The 17,615-nt window shown below is 43.4% G+C and overlaps 1 protein-coding gene across 2 annotated transcripts in view; it reads right to left on the bottom strand.

Moving 5' to 3' along the window:
• The window catches only part of RIN2 (Ras and Rab interactor 2), an 87,585-nt gene extending 72,960 nt beyond the window's left edge, over nucleotides 1-14,625 (bottom strand). Inside the window, exon 1 of one of the 2 annotated variants that reach the window (XM_019544068.1) lies at nucleotides 14,455-14,625. In XM_019544068.1, the coding sequence (XP_019399613.1) occupies nucleotides 14,455-14,511 (57 nt within the window). In that variant the 5' untranslated portion in view covers nucleotides 14,512-14,625. The remainder of the gene's footprint in view (nucleotides 1-14,454) is intronic. The other variant, XM_019544067.1, reaches the window with a different exon arrangement.
• Nucleotides 14,626-17,615: the final 2,990 nt, after the last annotated feature.

Below are 17,615 nucleotides of genomic sequence, written 5' to 3'. Positions count from 1 at the left end.
CTCCAGCCCCTCAGTTACTGCTGTCAAGGCAGTACTCTGCCACGTGGTGGGGTGAGGCCAGCACTGTGCTGCCAGCACCCTGCACTGCTGCCGCCTCCAAGAAGCAGGGCCGGGGGATTGGGGGGACAAGGCCAACGCTGCTGGCCTCACCCCCCCTGCACCATCCCCTCCATCTTGGTGGCACTCTGGTCCTCGCCGTCCCCCACTGCCTCCAAGGAGCAGGGCCAGAGGGGGTAAGGCCATCCCTGCTCTGGCCAGTCAGTCCCTGCTGTCATGGCAGCGCTTCACCATGTGTCTCTGTCTGCAGAGCACTCTGGCTGGCAAGACAACCAGAGTGCAAATAAAAGCATTACAAACACACAAACAAAGGCTTTTATAATATTAGAGTATTAGAATTATGTATGGTCATACCTTTTTGACAAATATAAATTAGGTACTTGCTAGAATTGTTTTTGTTTGTACATGACTCATATGCAATTGGGTTCTGTGTTAAATGCAGTCTTCAGTGCCTTATTAAAAATTACTCCCTTTCATGAAATTGTAGAACACAAGCAGCTTATTAAACCTCAACAGACCTTACTCCATAGCAACCACCTCAGACCTTGCCTCTTAGATTGTTAATTGGACCACTCAGTATTTTACCAAGGGTGCAAAACACCTTGGGGGACTGCAGTAGGAAAGAGTTCTAGCCTGATTTTTCACTAAATGGCATGGTCAAAAAAAAGACCTGAGTTTAGATAAGTCTTACACTCCGTAACTGCAGTACAGATTCCATGCTTTCTATTCCCAGTTGACTTCAAATGAAGCAAACGGTCTGTACTGTGACAGAATTATAATATTGCACTGGACTCCTACATCACCTGCTCACATAGAGTAGCTGTGATTTGCTGATTTTGCCTGCTGAGTAATTATAGCCAAGAGCTGACCTCTGCATCAAGTTTCATTTTGGTGTTTTTCAATATTTATTTTCTCTCAGAGAGTTTGCAGAGTCGCTAATGTACCTGTGTCATCTTGTTTGTGTATCCTTTTTATATCATCATATTCCATTGTTATTGTATTACAGTAATAGTAATACAACTGCAGAAAAGCACTGTTTGTTAAATATTAACATTTGGAAAGACGCAATTTTAAAAAAATGATTTTTTGGCAAATTTAAAGTTAATGTGACAGCTGGATGGAGCAAGGATAGCTAAAATAAGAGTTCTGACTTGAAGAAAGCAAGTCATTTTAAAACTGTCTTATTTCATATTCGTGGCCTAATAAGAGCTTGTCAGAAAAATGTTTCTTTCCACTATGGAATTTTTTTACTTTTTGGTTCAAAAAATCCCCTCCCCAAACTCGATTATTTCAGCTGGAAACCAAGATGATTCAGTTTGAAAATCCTATAGTTCTAGTTCAGGTGTCTGAAGCTTTCATTCTCTTCTTCAGGACAGGTTCCATGGTCAGACAATAAACTCCATCACTCAGCGTGGTCTCTTCTCTCTCGCTCAGGGAGGTCTATACATCATGGGAATCCCCAATGGAAAGATGCAACTAACTCCCAGAAAGCATCACAGCAACACATCTGAATGGAAGTGTTTCCATTAGGACCAAAATAATTCTTTTTAAACCCAAAATATCTAAATTTCTTTCACAAAGCAAATACATTTCATGACAGTTTTGTTTGTCCAAAACAGGAACTGCTGCCCTTATCACTATTCCTGTAAGAAACTGTTTTAAAACGTTCTTATATATATTTTGGCAGTTTTTAGGTGGATACTATTATAAGAGATGCCTATGTATTGATAAGTAGGCAGCTATTTGACAAAGCACCAGTAGATGTCACTCAAGAACACACGGCATAGTTTCCAGGGCCTTTAGGACCAGTAAAACTTCTTGCAGTGTGCCACAGATGGCAGCTGGTACATGCACTTCTGTGCCTGGAACTTGTAACAGATACCTTTCTACCCGACAATACCGGCGAGGATTTTGAGTGTGTAAAAAAGGACAGATTCAGTCCTGAGAAATCAAGAGGTAGGGTAGTTGAGATACTTGTTCTCAGAAGCAGGTCCAGGATTTTACAAAGATGGGTGGGAAGAAGCACTGACCAGCAGTGGAGGGGTGGCCACATCCCTGTTCTTCTCCCCATCCCCATGCTACAAGAACAGCAGTCAGGGGTATTTTAAGTCCCCAGAGCAAGTATAAATCCCTGCTGCCCTTCTCTTTCCTGCTCAAAGGCATGTCTCCCCTTCCCACCCACACCTAGCACAACTGCTGCTGACATGGGGGCAAGAGGAGTTCCAGCTGGACTGCAGAGAAACGGACTCAGCCCAGGACTAGGGTAACCATACGTCTGAATTTTCCCCCCACGTCCTCTTTTTGAGTCCTCTCATCTCTGTCTGGGTAGTTTTTAAAAGTACCAACAGATGTCCAGGATTTTTCTCTACCTCTGCTCAGCATCAAAGTTTTTCTGGCACTTCCCAGCTTGCTCTAGCAAGGAGCTGCTTGGGGCTGGGGCAATGGGAGGCAGGGCACACATGGTACTGGGGCTCCAGCAGGGCAGGGGAGGTGGGGGAGGTGCCTACCTCTGAGTACAGAGGGGAACGGGGTAGGAATTCTTGCCTTCTTTGGGGACTTAAAGTCCCCAGCTGCTGTTCCTGCTACACGGTCAGAATGGCGGGATGCAGCAACACCACTACACCAGTGCTGCATGTTAGGGCTGTGTGAAATTTTGGTAGGCATTTCGTTTTGGAGGTGTTTTGGGCTGTTTCAGTGCCCAAAACACCAAATCTGGATTGAAACAGAAGGCTCTGAAACAGCTCCGAAATGATTCAGAAGGCTCTGAAATGTTTCATAAATGTTTTGGAGAATTTCAGAGCTTCTGAGCCAGGCTTGCAGGGAAACAAAAACTAAGAGGAGGGAGGGGAAAGACTGCTCTGATATTGACATCTAGCTCTTGGTTCGATTCCCCAGCTCTCTGATCATTCCCCAGCTCATCCCGCGAGCCACAGGCCCCCGATCTGTGTGCAGGGTTTCAACAGGCTGCTGCTGCACACTGGGTCCAGTGGCAGCCACTTGGCACAGCCCACACCGAGCACTGGGAAGACTGTGGTGCTGCTGCTGGCCTCAGCCTGCAGGGGCAGCTTGCTGAAACCCTGCATGCAGATCCAGGGGCCTGCACTCCCCAAGAAGAGCTGGGGAATTGTTCAGGTCCCTGAGCATTCCCCCAGTTCCCAATTTGATTCCCCAGCTCCCTGATCTTTCCCTCAGCTCTTCCCAGGGGGCACGAGCCCCTGGATGATGTGGGATGACAGCAGGCTGCTGCTGCCTGCTGGGGATAGTGGCAGCTCTGGGTTATTTTCCCAGCTGACAGCAGCAGCCTGCTGAAACACCACATGCAGATCCAGAGGCCATGCCCCCCAGGAAGAGCTTGGAAAATGATCAGAGAGCTGGAGGAAGCCATCAGAGAGCTGGGGAATCGAACCGGAAGTTCTGGCTGGCAGGTGGGTCTCCCCAGATCCGGGAAAGTGCACAGCATCCTGCCAGGCTGAGCTGGGGTGGCGATCTCCACTGTCCCCTGCTGCCCTGCACGGGTGGGGGCATTCCCTGCTTCCCCCTGCTGCACTGGGGGCGCTCTGCCATGAGCATTTAGAGACCCCTATCACCATTGCCAGAGTTGGTGAGTGCAGAGCTTTTTTTTTTTTTTTTTTAAATTTTAAAGCTCTGCATTCATCGGCTGTGGAGCATGCAGATGACAGCAGGCTGCCGCTGCGAGCTGTAGTCAGCACCAACACCCAAGTCTGCCTGGAGCAGCTGTCAGCAGCAGCCTACTGTCATCCCGCATGCAGATGTGAGGACTCCTGCAGGGCTGTGCCAGACTTCTCCCAGGGTGCACAGCCCCACATCCGTGTGCGGGCTGACAGCATGCTGCCACTGCTGGCAAGTGATACTCGTTTTGCCTTGAACAGTTTGAGGTACAGTTTCACAAAAAGCCCTACACCTATCTCCTTGGCATCCAAATCAGGCAAGAAATGACAAAGTTATAGGTATTTTAGTGATTCTCCATTATAGGCTATGGCCAAAACAGCGTTGAAACTCTGAAACAGATTCGGCCGAATCAAAATGGGACAGTGATCCGAAATACCAAAACGAATTGCTGTCCCTCTGAAATGCTGAATCCAAAATGAAACACAGCCCTTTTGCACAGCCCTACTGGATATGTCCCTGGTCACGCTTTAATGTAAGATCCAATATAATTTAATTTTCCAAACACATCATCATTCACAAAAGGGCTGATTCAGATTTCATTGACCTCAAGGAAAAGATTCCCACTGCCTTCACCAGGCTCTGGATGAGTCCATAGTAACTAGGATTCTGAGAACTTTATCAACAGCTGAGGGGCAAATAATATCAGAAACCTCAGAAAAAAAATTATGTAGCAGGTTAACAGCAGTCATAAGCTTTACACCCATGGACGTGATCTGGAGAAAACTTCGGAAGAGTACTCAAGGCAAACTGAGACCATCTCTGCACAGAAAGATGACATTCTTGAAAGAGGTGACACTTACAGATAACCAACTGCTAGCTGGAAGTAAAAAGCCATCCTCTGGAATTCAAAGTTTAAATGAAGAAAGTTTTTAAAAAATGCACCAAATAGTAGCCAGTTTAATGTCAAAACTGCTCTCTCAGAAGTAATTCAAACAAGAAAAAAACTCTTTTAAGAGTCAAAACCTATAATACCATCATTTAGCTCAGGGCTGGCCAACCTGCAGCATGCATACCACAAGTGGCACAGTCAGTTTGTGTCCCTGGCATGCAGCAGATTGGGGTGAGGACAGTTAGCACAGCAGCAGATAGGGCAAGAAGCAGAAAGTAGAGCAGTAGATAGGGCAGGGAGCACAGAGCAGCGAATTGGGCAGAAGAAGGGAACTGGAGTGCCAACAGGGAAGGGTGCAGGACTACTTTGTGGCAGGTCTGCTGAAAAGGTTGGCCCAACTGATTTAGCCCATCATTTTAGCCCACAAAGCCACACAGTGACACACCATCTCAATATATATAATTAGTCACACAGACCTCTTCCTTGGTATAATGTTTCCCAACCAAACCTATTTCAAAAACATTATAAAACATACCTCAGTACTAACTGCATACATTCTGAAAATACAGGAACAAAACAGCAAAGTACAAACAATCTCAAAACCACATTTTATTTTACACTGCAACCCATCATGCTCACTATCAATCGATACATTCAGTCGATGCCTGGATACAGCCAGTCCCAGATGCCTAGAAAAAAGTGGCACAGAGGATATGTTCATTCGTATACAGTGCCCACAAATAGAGTTAAATAAATAAGAGTGGTTAAGGTCTATGCTTTAGATCCTTAGGGACCTTCTATCAGTTGCATAAGTGAGAGCAGTCTGTAGGTTGCTTTAATAGATGCTGGAGTCAAGCAACACAGAACAGAGAGCCATATCTATATTTCTGAAGCCCTGCTTCACTGCTTATACACACACACACGGCCTGCACCAAACGGAGGTGATCTTGGCCACATCAAAGAATGCAAACCTTTCTCTCACAGGCCTCTTTGAGAGATCCTGGATTTCTATAGGTAAGTGTTAACACCCATTCAACTGGTGAAAAGTCTTACCGAACAAATGCCAGTAGACTAGAAGACTGCTGCAGTACATCTTAGCTGTTTAATACAAATGATTCCTATTTTTGCATAGCAGCTGATTTACCTGCTTTCGTATTGTGATGTAGCTACAAGTTCACAGAGAATTTGTGAAACCGTCAACTTCACTATACTGAACTTCAATTGTAGTAGCCACTGCAGAACTTTTCCGAGAAAGGCCAAGATCTGCCCTTTAGAAGAGCTAAGAGCTTAAAACTAAGATCACTGTTTCTAACCTAGAAATGAGGGTCAATATCATATTTAAGCAGACAACAAATCCCTGTCCATGTTCTTTTCCCCTCCAGCATCTCATTTCTCAATTTTGCTGGAGTCTTGCATCCTCTTTGGCATTTTAACTTTTTCCTTCCTGTTTTGATAAGCTGAGTGCAGCAATTCTCAAAGGGCACCCTGTGGAAAGGCTTGGCAAACAGTCAAAGATACAAGCATAATTGGGAGTTTCTATTTGTAAGCTTTTCCCAGTGTCTGTAGAGAAGTGAAGTATTTATAGCAGCATGCAGTTATATTCCACTGGTGAGCCAGGAATTTCTAATATCCCCTCCCTCAGACTACTATCACTCTGTTATGGGTCGATAGCTAGTTAATCAAGAGGCAACAAAATGCCACAGCAAACATTTAATTTCAGGATTGAAAAATATAAACAGGGCAGTGGCTCAGATCCAGGATCAACATGGTTTGAAATGCATTAAGAATTCAGGAAAGGGACCACAGAGAAGAAGGATGACACAAGAATGCGAGTGCATACCTGAAACTTGGGGAGATACCACTCCAATTCCTTGCCCTGCAAGTCTTACTCTGTGGGCAAATCATTTAGCCCCTTGGTAAACTGGGGATAGTGCGGTTGTATTTAGCTGAATACAAGACAAGTTTTTCCCCCCAACTGGCATGGGCAAAAAAGCCCCTCATTTTATAACCTCATATAAGGCAATCTCATTAAATACACTATCATTACATTGCTCCTGAAAGCAGCATGTGCTCAGCAATGGAAACCAACTATGAGGCTGACTGAATACAACCAACACTGAGCATGACTATAAAACACACTGCCCACAACAGACAAACTTGTTAATAGGAACCTACCACAAGAATAGGTTAGGGAAGCCCATATGAATAAGACATACAGTAGGGCTTCACTACCACCTCTTTTTCAAGCCATGGTGAGCTATGACATTGCACATAATTCACCCAGGGCATATCTACACAAGATGCTACATTGCCATAGCAACAAGCTACAGCAACATAGCTCGTCGCTATGACGACACAGCATCAGTGGGCATGACCTGTGACACCGCCACTACTGTGTAGTAGGAAACAACCTGTGTAGCACCGGGATTGTGCAGTACTGCTGGTTACTGCACAGTCATTGAGTACTTGGTTTAGCAGTACAACTGTGCAGTAGGGCCCACATGTAGAAACAGGCCCAGAATCCCTCTGCTGCCCCATCTTTCAGCCTGGTGCGTATGATTAGTGTAGTCTATCCTCCATGAGGTAAAGCTGGATCGGTGCCTTGAGCCTCATCTGCAATAAATTATTGGAGCATCCCAGGACTTATGACAAGAACAACTGGATCCAGTCGTAAGTGGGGACTAATAAGCACATGGAACTTTTGTGGGGGGGGGGGGTAGCCTGATGTACACACATGGATATGCTGAACTGTGAGATCACTTAGGCTTGAAATGCTGTTGATTCTTCTGGAGCCCAGCCCAATGAACTATGTGGTAAATCATGAGCCTCTGGCTTTGGATTAATATCATACATAAAAAAAAAAAAAAAAAAAAGCTTGTACTCAGTGCCAGATGCAAATTTACTGGGGCCCTGGGCACATACTCAGCTCTCCTCCCTGCTCCCTGTCCTCCCCACCCCCACAACCACAGCTAGAGTGGAGCCAAGTGGAGTGAGGGTAGATGATGCAGGCTCAGGACCCTCTGCCCTACTACTTTTGCCCTGTGCCCTGTCCGCCCAGCAGCGGTGGGCACAACTTGCCACCTCCATTGCTACAGGGTGGGCAGGGGGTGCACAGCTGGCACAGGGCTCCCAAGGAGAAAGGCAGCAGAGCAGAGAGCCCCAAATCCAGAGCAAGCAGCCCGCATCCGCCCTGCACACAAATCAGGGGGGCCACATGCTCCCCCATGACTCCCCTAGGGGGTGCCCCCCCCGTTGCCTTGTGCCCCCTGGATGAGCCATCCATGGCTCTGTTCCACTCCCCGCCCTGTCTCCGGATCCCATGCGCTGCCCTGGATGGGCAGCCCCCCAGCCCCACTCTCTCCCTCAACATAGGGGCCTCCATCTACTCTCCCCCACACCCTTTCCTCTCTATACATTAACCTGCAGGGAGTTGCTCTCCACACTACCCAGCTGTATTCCTCACCACATCAATGTGTGTGGCTGCTCAAGGAAAACCAGGTGTGCGGCTGTTTACCAATGGAACCCAGGTGCCTAGAGGCCGCTGGGCCTGGGCCCCGTGCCTGAATCTGCCCCTGTACTACAGATAAACAGATGTCAAACTGCTGCTCAAAAGTGTTTATGGAGTACCTGCGCTAAAACTTGCAGCAGTTTACAAAAAAAGGGTAACATGCATCATTTCTAGATAAACTAAGTGCATGGAAACTACATGCAAATTGCTACAGCCATGTTTAATTTCAAGGTTGTTCTTTTCAAATTTGCTCCTCACTTCTTTGTGCTTAAGGAAAACAGGGTCTGATAGTAGAGTGGGAAGGGGCTACCAGGGGAAAAAGTTGCAAGGAAGCAGAGAACAAAGGGCTACATGATTTCCCCCGCCCTGGATTTATTTTCCCTGCTGTAGCAATAGGAAGAGGACAAATTCAAGGCAAACCTCCAATAATTAGTTTCTAAACATGGAAAATAACAAATTTATAATTTTCCCCATATATAGAATGTAAACTGTTGGGGGGTTATCTTATAATCAAGGTCATCTTCTATTCAAGGAAATACAGTACTACTTCACTGCCTGAATGGGGATGGCAGAACGAACATGGTAAGAAATGTAAGGTAATAAAACTGTATGCAGTGGGCCCTATTTCCAGCACCATAGGAAAAATGCCAACAAGTTAAAGACTGCCATTCATTCTTACTTGTTTTTTTCTAGTCAAAGTTGAGAATGGCAAGATACTCCAGACCACGTTGGGTGTATTTGAGAACTGGACAGTAGGGCAGTAGATTGACTCATAATGTAAGAGCTTAAGAATTCAGCTCAACTGGGGTATAAAGCTGTTGAAACGTATGGAACTAGACTTTTCCCTCCAGCTTTTCTGAAAATAACTCCTTAAGTATTCCTGATAAGATTAGATACTTTCACTACCAACTCAAAGAAAGTTAATTAGTTGTGTTAGGCGTGTGATTGTTCACTTGAAAGGAAAAGACTGCTGAAGGTCATGAAGTAAAGATAATGTCTTTGTCTATACAAAGCTGAATAATAATCAGTGTGTGCCACAAAAACATAGAAGCTGAACCTCTTCCCAGATGACCCTGGTTTATTTTTAATTTCCTGAGGCTTGAGTAAGTTACCACAGAGGAAAAGGGCAATTCAAATCGTCCCTCATTTGTTTTCTAATGAATGGCCTAATAAGACTGTCTTAAAATAATAATCTAACAAAATATGCACTACATTAATTGAGCACTTCAATGTATCAGTGTGCTCCTGCAATTGTACTATGAAGCCATTAGTGAAAATTAATGACATGCAGTGCTTTGCCAACAAATATTAGGAATTCCTCTGTGCTGAGGAGTCTTGGCATCTCTACGTCCAAAAGGGGACTTGAATGGAAGCCTCCAGTTGAGGTTTTTGAACCAAAGCTATATAGACACACATTTTTATCTACATAAAATGAAAATGGTTGAGATTTTCAAGAGAGTTTGAAGTACCCATATTCCACTAACATTCAGAAACAGTTGGGCATTTAACCCCCTTAGAATATTTTTAGAATCTGTGGTAGTTAACTATGTTAGCCTGAACTTAGGCAGAAGGCAGGGTAGATTTGCACCTTACAGACTAAGTCAATCAGAAATACATAAGCTTTTGTAAGCAACAGCTTGCTTCAGAGGCTGAGAAGGCATGCTTCTAAACACTGTTCAAAATATACTTTATTACGATGTTTCTACCATATGCTTTCCACGTTTCACAGCTGGTGCCCATCCTCCCCAAGTGTGAAAAAAAATTCTCTCTCCAACTTGTTGAGCCCCAAATGTCAAAGCTAAGGATCTGTTCAAAGTAGAAACAAGTTGGATCTGCTCCCCATCAATGGTTCAGCAACACCAGAGCTACTAACAGTGCAAATGCCAGTGTAAACAACATCAGGTTATCACTGGGCACATCTACACGTGCAAATGCTGCAGGGTTTACTCCACCGTAAATTACTCTAGAGCAGGGGTGGGCAATTATTTTGGCTGGAGACCTGTTTAATGAGTTTTGGTGAGCTGTGGAGGGCCACAAGGGTAGCGCTGCACTTTGACAAGTGCCCTGCCCCCTGGTCACCATCTTGGGACCAGAAGTCCCAGCCTCTTACCCCTGACCTTTACCACCAGAAGTTCCTGCCCTTGCCCCGGAAGTACTCGGGGAGGGGGAGGCCATCTTGAAACTGGAAAAAACCCAAATCATATACTAAAAAAAGAAAATCAAATATCTACTATAAATTACATTTTTTTTTTTTATATTTTTGTCCTGATACATGTGTGTTTGAATAGTGTACCTATAGGTGATTGTATAATTGCTCAAAATACAGTCTTACTCTTGTATACTGTGGCAGGGGGGTAAAGGGGTGTACATGGGAGGTGTGGTTAGGGACTCCGTGTGAATACTTTACTGAAAACTAAACGACTACTTTACCTCAATTTTCTGTATCTGAGTGTTCATGTTGAGAATGGGGATGGCTGCAACAGAGGAAATTTAGGTTGGAGATTAGGAAGAACTTTTCAACCATGAGAGTGATCAAACATGGGAACAGGTTACCTAGAGAAATTGTGGTATCTCCCTCTTTGGAAGTTTTCAAGAACATGTTTGAGTGACACTTGGCTGGAATCGTTTAGTTAGGAATGATCCTGCCTTGAGCAGGGGGCTGGACTAGGTGTCCTTGTGACATCCCTTAGAGCCCTACGTTCCTATGATCCTGTGGCTGATGTGAGTCAGGGCATGAATGTGGCATTTTTCCTATGGTGCTGGAAATAGGGCCCACTGCATACAGTTTTATTACCTTACATTTCTTACCATGTTCGTTCTGCCATCCCCATTCAGGCAGTGAAGTAGTACTGTATTTCCTTGAATAGAAGATGACCTTGATTATAAGATAACCCCCCAACAGTTTACATTCTATATATGGGGAAAATTATAAATTTGTTATTTTCCATGTTTAGAAACTAATTATTGGAGGTTTGCCTTGAATTTGTCCTCCTCCTATTGCTACAGCAGGGAAAATAAATCCAGGGCGGGGGAAATGGTACTGGAAGGCAACGGAAGCAAACTTAAGGACCTAATGCATTCAAGTTGTGCAAACTATCCAATCTCTATCCAGTATTCTGAAAGAACCAGATATGAAATTGTAGGTCCCGTTTTCAATAAATTATAAAGAACTTTGCCAACTTAATCTGCAAGTTTCTGTGATAAGATCATTGATTTTCTAGACAAAGGAAATGTGATAGCTTTCAGCTATCTGGACTTCAATAAAGCCTTTGATATAGTGCTCTACGAGGCAGTGATGCTGGAGAGGAAGGGGGTTAGCAGAAGGACTGTAAGGTGGGTAAGGAGCTGACTCAAGGGAAGACAGCAACTGGTCATGAGAGTCCATCATTTGAAAATGACTGAGAAGGAAGAAGAGAAGGCTGTGAGTACACCAGATGAACACAGATAAGGATGAACTGCTGATGTGCTGAAACTATGAGAAATCCACATACAAACTTTGGATGCATCACCAGAGATATTTCCACTAGACTCAAAGTAATAGTTCCTTTATACAAGACACATCTAGATTACGGCCCATATCTCTGGAAACCCCGTCCAAGAAAAAATAATTGAAAGTGCAGTAGGTACAAAGAAGGGCTGCTACAATGATTGAGAGAATGGACAGCTTATTATATCAGAGATGACTAGAAAAGCTTGACTGCTAACAAAGACAGCTGGATAATTTCATAAAAAGGACTGTATGACATGGCATCTGCACTGACAGGCTACTAAACTCAGTGAGATTCAGGAGGTCTCTTCCAGTCCTACAGTTTTATGGGAGCACTGATGTTTGTGTGCATGTGACCAGTTACAGGTGTGGTATGGGGACTAAGTAGGGGGCAGCACACCAAATGTTACTCCTCTTGAAAAAGCCTTACGGTATAGTTTTCCAGCATGCAGATCCTGGTGCCAAGAGAGAGGCTTTTTGTGGGAAGGATGAAGGGTTAGAAGGATGCCGCAGCTGTGAAATGTATGGAATGCAACTTACTGGGAAGATGGATGGATGTTCAGAACAACAGAAGGAGAGAGGGGAGCAGAAAAGACTCAGCAGGATGGCAGCTGTTAGTCATCCATGAAGTCTTGGCTATTTATTTGTGTAAATAACATTGTTAGGAGAAGAAAATCATTACCATGATTTCTGATATAAGCTGAGAAAACTGTGAAATATCAATCCCCTTAAGCATTAAGAAGACAAATCTATAGCAGTAGGTCAGCATACTGAGACAGAAATAAATTTAGCACTAACAAGCACCCATAATATTTCAGTCACTACTTACAGTTAATCTCTGCTGAGAAAATGTGCAATTCCAACCTGACTGCTACTAACAGCATAAACTGCAGTGTAAAGTAGACAAAGATATTTCTTTCATGTTTAAATCTACTCCCTGACCAATCTGTATGACAGCTTACACTGCTGGTAGCACCAGTACTGAAAAATGTAGACAAGCCAATAAATAAGACTCACTTGATAAACAAGATACTTGACATAGTTCATCTGGGTTTGCCCAATTCTAGCCTGCTGGAGTTCAACTTACTAATAGCCATATTCTACATTTACCCAATGGTAGTGAACCTTTATTAGGGCAAATAATGTACTTCCATGCAACAGTACAGAAAACATTCATCTTCACTGCAATGTTAACTCAAGTGTTTCCCCAAGCCCTTCCCCACCCCAAATATACAAATAAAACTAACTCATCTAGATTTGGTGCCACTTTCAAACCAACCAAGCCAGCCCATCTGACATTATGGGCTAAAAGCAAATAAGGCTTTCATTTGGGCTGGTAAACATATCCCCCTTGATGTGAAGATGCAGGCTCATCAATTAAATGCCAGTTGTCCTCCAAAGCCTTCCCACACTCTCCCCCATCTATCCAGAAGACCAAAAACTCCTCCTGCGATCAACTAGAGGAGATCTGCAAGCTTGATCTCTGCAGCACAAAGTATCAAGCAAGTCCTAGCAACACAATGCACTCCCCCCAGAAGTCCTAGCAACACACGAGTGAATTCAGCACCCATGGGGAAGCAGCAGTCATGGCAATGTTGCTTCCACACCATGCTAGGGAGCGCCACAGCAAAGCAAGGCATGCCTGCTCCCTTCTTCTAACCTAGAAACAGATATAATGTAGCTGCTCTTCAGAGATCAGAAAGACTGCACCCCAAAGAGCACCCCCAAGACAAAAAAGTGTCTTAACACAACACTGTGGCTGGAAGGAGCCTAACACTACATCAGTTTCAAGGTTCAGCTGTACCCAAAAAGGAGAAAAGCTAGGTCAGAAAACTCAGTAACTTAATCCCTAACACATTCCCCAGAGGGCAATGGAGAAGACACTCTGACATCTAAAAGCAAAAATCAGACAGTATTAACAGGTCTACTCCAAGTTATTTGCATTACCTTTTCTTATAAACACAACTCAATACTTTTAACTTGAAGTTGGAATTTTCAAAACTGCCGACTGGTTAACTTCTCATGCCTAAACATTTATATATGGATTATAATTATACATTTATATATTTATTTCACATGCCAAAACATTTATATATACATGCCTAAACATGTGTGTATGTGTGTGCGTGTGCGCACATGCACACGTGTGTAGAAGGCATAGTTTTAAATACCTATATAAAGTGGAAAAACAACATTTTTGTGATTAGGTAACTGAGAAACAATTTAAAAGATTTTCTACAAGTTTTCATAAAATAAATTAAACTAAACATGGCAAGTTTAAACTCAAAAAGAGATTTTTTTTCCCCAGAAAACTATAAACAAAGGAAACTCTTGATTTGAAAAGGAAGTCATAAAGCTGTTTTGTAACTTTAACTGCAATAATCCAACTATACAAACTATAATAATGTGGTGACTGTGTATAATGTGTTCATATCGTCACAACCAGCTGCAGAGAAAACCACATAATAGATCTACTTTTACACTAAATGCACCATTCCATATGGCATGTACACACACCCCCCCCCCCCAGAAAGAAAATGACAGGACTTCAGGAAGACCTCTGATAAAACTTGTAAATTGGTAAGCACTGAACTGTGTCTCATTTTACATCACAAGCTATTCAGCATAATCTGCAGCATCAGTTTCACATAAAGCCACGTGCTTGATGTTTGTTTTGGTCTGTTAACTTACAAAAACCCTGAACTGCTGAAGTACTGAAGACAGTACACTTGAAGGTTATCCTAAGGCAAGTTCTCTCAGAGCAGCTTTTTAGTTAGAGCATGAAGAGTCCCTCCACAACTAGTAGGCAGGCTATTAGCTGCTTTACTTTTCAAATCTAATGCATCTTTCTAGTTATAGAAATAAATCAAATCTTCCTTTTACCTTAAAGAAACTTCCTCTTTTGTCCGGACAACAGGTTTCCGTTGTCAAAGACGACATCTTTCTTAGGAAGACTCCACTGAATGTCTTGAACTCCTAAAAGTAGAGACATTGTTAATGGTTAGCCCAGTCTGTAGGAAATTCCTTTCTAAGCCACAGGAACAGTCACAACAACAGTTCTGCCAAGATCTTTTTTCCATCAACAACACAGTGCCATTTATTTCCCACCAAAGCCCTTACATATCCTTTTAGTCTATTATTTCCTATAAAGTGCACTGCTTCAAAAGACAGTACTGCTAGGAGTTCTAGTCCTTCCCTTTATGACTGATCCTGTAACAGGCTGGATTTTAATGCGCTCATTAAAAAAGAATGCTAAAACATAATGATTGCTTTGTTTGTTTTCTTGACCTCAGCCTAAAGTACAAATAGAACAAATGTTAGATGTCACCACAATCCGCTCACAAAGATTACAGATTTAATACGGATGATTAGGAAGAGGACAAAAATCACCGGCAAGGGAGAGAGAACAAGTTACCATAAATCTAAAAAGGGGAAAAAAATTCTGTTTGAAGTTAACAAAATAAACATGAACTCTTTTGACACCGGTGTTGAAGAAAAATACAGGGATCCAATTATAAAGAAATTCCATGTTCCACTGCAGAAAAGTAGAATAAAATGTGAGTCATTATCTGGAAAAATGAGATGTCTACACAAACAGACCTACACCATATGATGAATCAATAAATACTATGCCAGATGGGTGAATCTGTAAATACAGTTAAGCTGACAGGTCATTGTAACTCAGGTAAGTACACAAACTGAACTAGGTGAGGGCTCAACTTCAGAGCTCCTCCTTAGCCATATTTCATGGTAAATTAGGATTTTTAATGGTGTTTTACCTGAATTTAATTAGCCCACTCATTTTGCCCTCCAAGTGATTACCTTGCAGTAGCTAAAATGTAATTGGGAGTTTCACCCACTTGTTGCACACTGCACATATTGGATGCACAATCAATGCCATCCCACAAAAAAACTGGAAGTTTTCATTGGGATACAAATGTAAGTGAAAAAATATAGTGCCCTGAATAGCTTTAAAACCAAAAAGTTTACAGTGGCACAGCTGCAGATTAAACCTGACTGACTGATAGTAGTATCCAAGCCAAAAATTTCTGAGAGAGCTGTTAAGAAAGGAGGGGAGGGAAAGCGAGTATTGCTTTCCTTTACTGGCAGTATTAGAAAGAACAAGGAAAGGCAACAACTTTCCTCTGTTGTACCCAAGGAAAACTGGCAACTGAAAGGGCTAAAGAGTGAACGAGCTACAAAAGGATGATATTAGACATCAGGAGGCGCTACTTCACGGTCAGGGCAGCTAGGATCTGGAAGCAACTTCCAAGCGAAGTGGTGCAGGTTTCTACCCTGGGGGTCTTTAAGACAAGGCTAGACAATCACCTTGCCAGGGTCATTTGACCCCAGTACTTTTTCCTGCCATGGCAGGGAGTTGGACTTGATGATCTGCTCAGGTCCCTTCTGACCCTATTACTTACTATGAAAAGCAGTATTTTCCTTTTCCTTCTAGCATACAGCAGGCAGCTTGCAGTTCATCCACCCTAAACCTTGGCCCATTTCTAGAGCTAATCTGAACACAGCAGAACAACAGAGAAGGTTACATTTTTTCACTTATGGGTTTTGGCCAAAAGCAGAAGTACTAAGAAGCTGATGAGCAAGTCTGCTTTCAAGAAGCTTCCACCCGGAGTTTGCAAACTGCAGGATCTAGGACAGAAATTCAATAAACCGATTTACCTAAATCAATTAAGTCTGATACAACATCCATTCACATATACCTTAAACCGGTTTTGGCTATTTTGAAAGCAGTTTATGTGCACTGAACTTCTTTTGTGTTACAGATTTGAACTGGTTTCTGATCACTTGTACCGGTTTATGTATAATTTCTGTCCCTAGCCCAGAGGTTCAAGAAAGGATCTTGAATTCTTCAAGCTTACCCAGACTGAGCTCTACAGGTTTACTCAATAGATAAAAAATAGTGCTACCTTAAAATGATCAGTGGTATCTTTAGACAGTCAATTAAAGACAGCTGAAACAAACCTGACTTGTTTTGCTTACATTTTATTACCTAGAAGTCTGTAAGGCACACTCTGCTTCCTCTCCAAATCTCATATTGGTGATTCTGGTAAGGAAGAACATGGGTTCAGGAGTGATAACCATATTGCCTTGCATACAACACACACCATTTTTCCAAAAAAAGATCTGCTGGAAATTGGGACGTGCATTTTAAGTAAGGAAATATGGTAACAATAGCTTCTGCATCAAAAGCCTCTGCAGGAGGAAAGATAAAGTAACACGTGCTACACAAGGCAGTAGCACAGTGAGTATGCAGGGCTCCATAGCTGCCGGCTGTGGACATTTTCTCTTTCCCTAGGCAGAGTCTCATGCTGCTAAAAGTTGCTGCCGACTCAGCAGAAGACTCTCCCTTGGCACCCAGGCTTGGGTCCGCTGTATTTCCAAAGTGGAGATGAGCTCCAAGTGCCAAAGCAGAGCTCCCCCTGAAGCAGCTGGGTAGGCCTTCAGCTGTCTCTGCAAATGCTGCCGGCTAAGACTGGGCCCTCAGCTGACTTTGCAGGCACTGCTGGCTGCCCGCCTAGCTCAGCTGAAGAACAGAAGAGAGGGTGGGCAGTCTGCCTCAGCAAGGAGCACCTGCAGTGTCCTGCAGCTAATGGGTTAACAGTTAGTGGCAAAACAGACACCATGTCATATATTGTTGATGACTGCTCACTGACTAAGTTCAGTGCTGGACTACAGGCACTGCACTTGGCCACTGAGGACGCTATCGCACGGCTCAGCGATTATGCACATGCTGACTGAATGAGTGGATTAACAGAGCGGCCACAAGGTTTTTCTCTTCCCGTACTGCAGCTGCTTGTTTTCCCTGGGTCCCCTGGGAAAATACTGTACTTACCAGTATTTTCATTAAAGATTTCTGAAAGGCAGAATGCAGGAAGAAAAAACAAACACAAGGTGTCCATCTTATTTGGGGGAAGAGGAAAAGAGAGGGGCATATTGTATGTAAGAGAATACGGTACTTGGACATATTATTTTTGTTTTTTTGTGGGACTCATTTCCCCATCTGTTAAATGGGAATAGCTGAG

This window comes from Crocodylus porosus, unplaced genomic scaffold (genome assembly GCF_001723895.1).
Source record: "Crocodylus porosus isolate Cpor-Errol unplaced genomic scaffold, CroPor_comp1, whole genome shotgun sequence".
Classification (NCBI taxonomy): domain Eukaryota; kingdom Metazoa; phylum Chordata; order Crocodylia; family Crocodylidae; genus Crocodylus; species Crocodylus porosus.
This window is presented reverse-complemented; position numbering and strand designations above follow the sequence as displayed.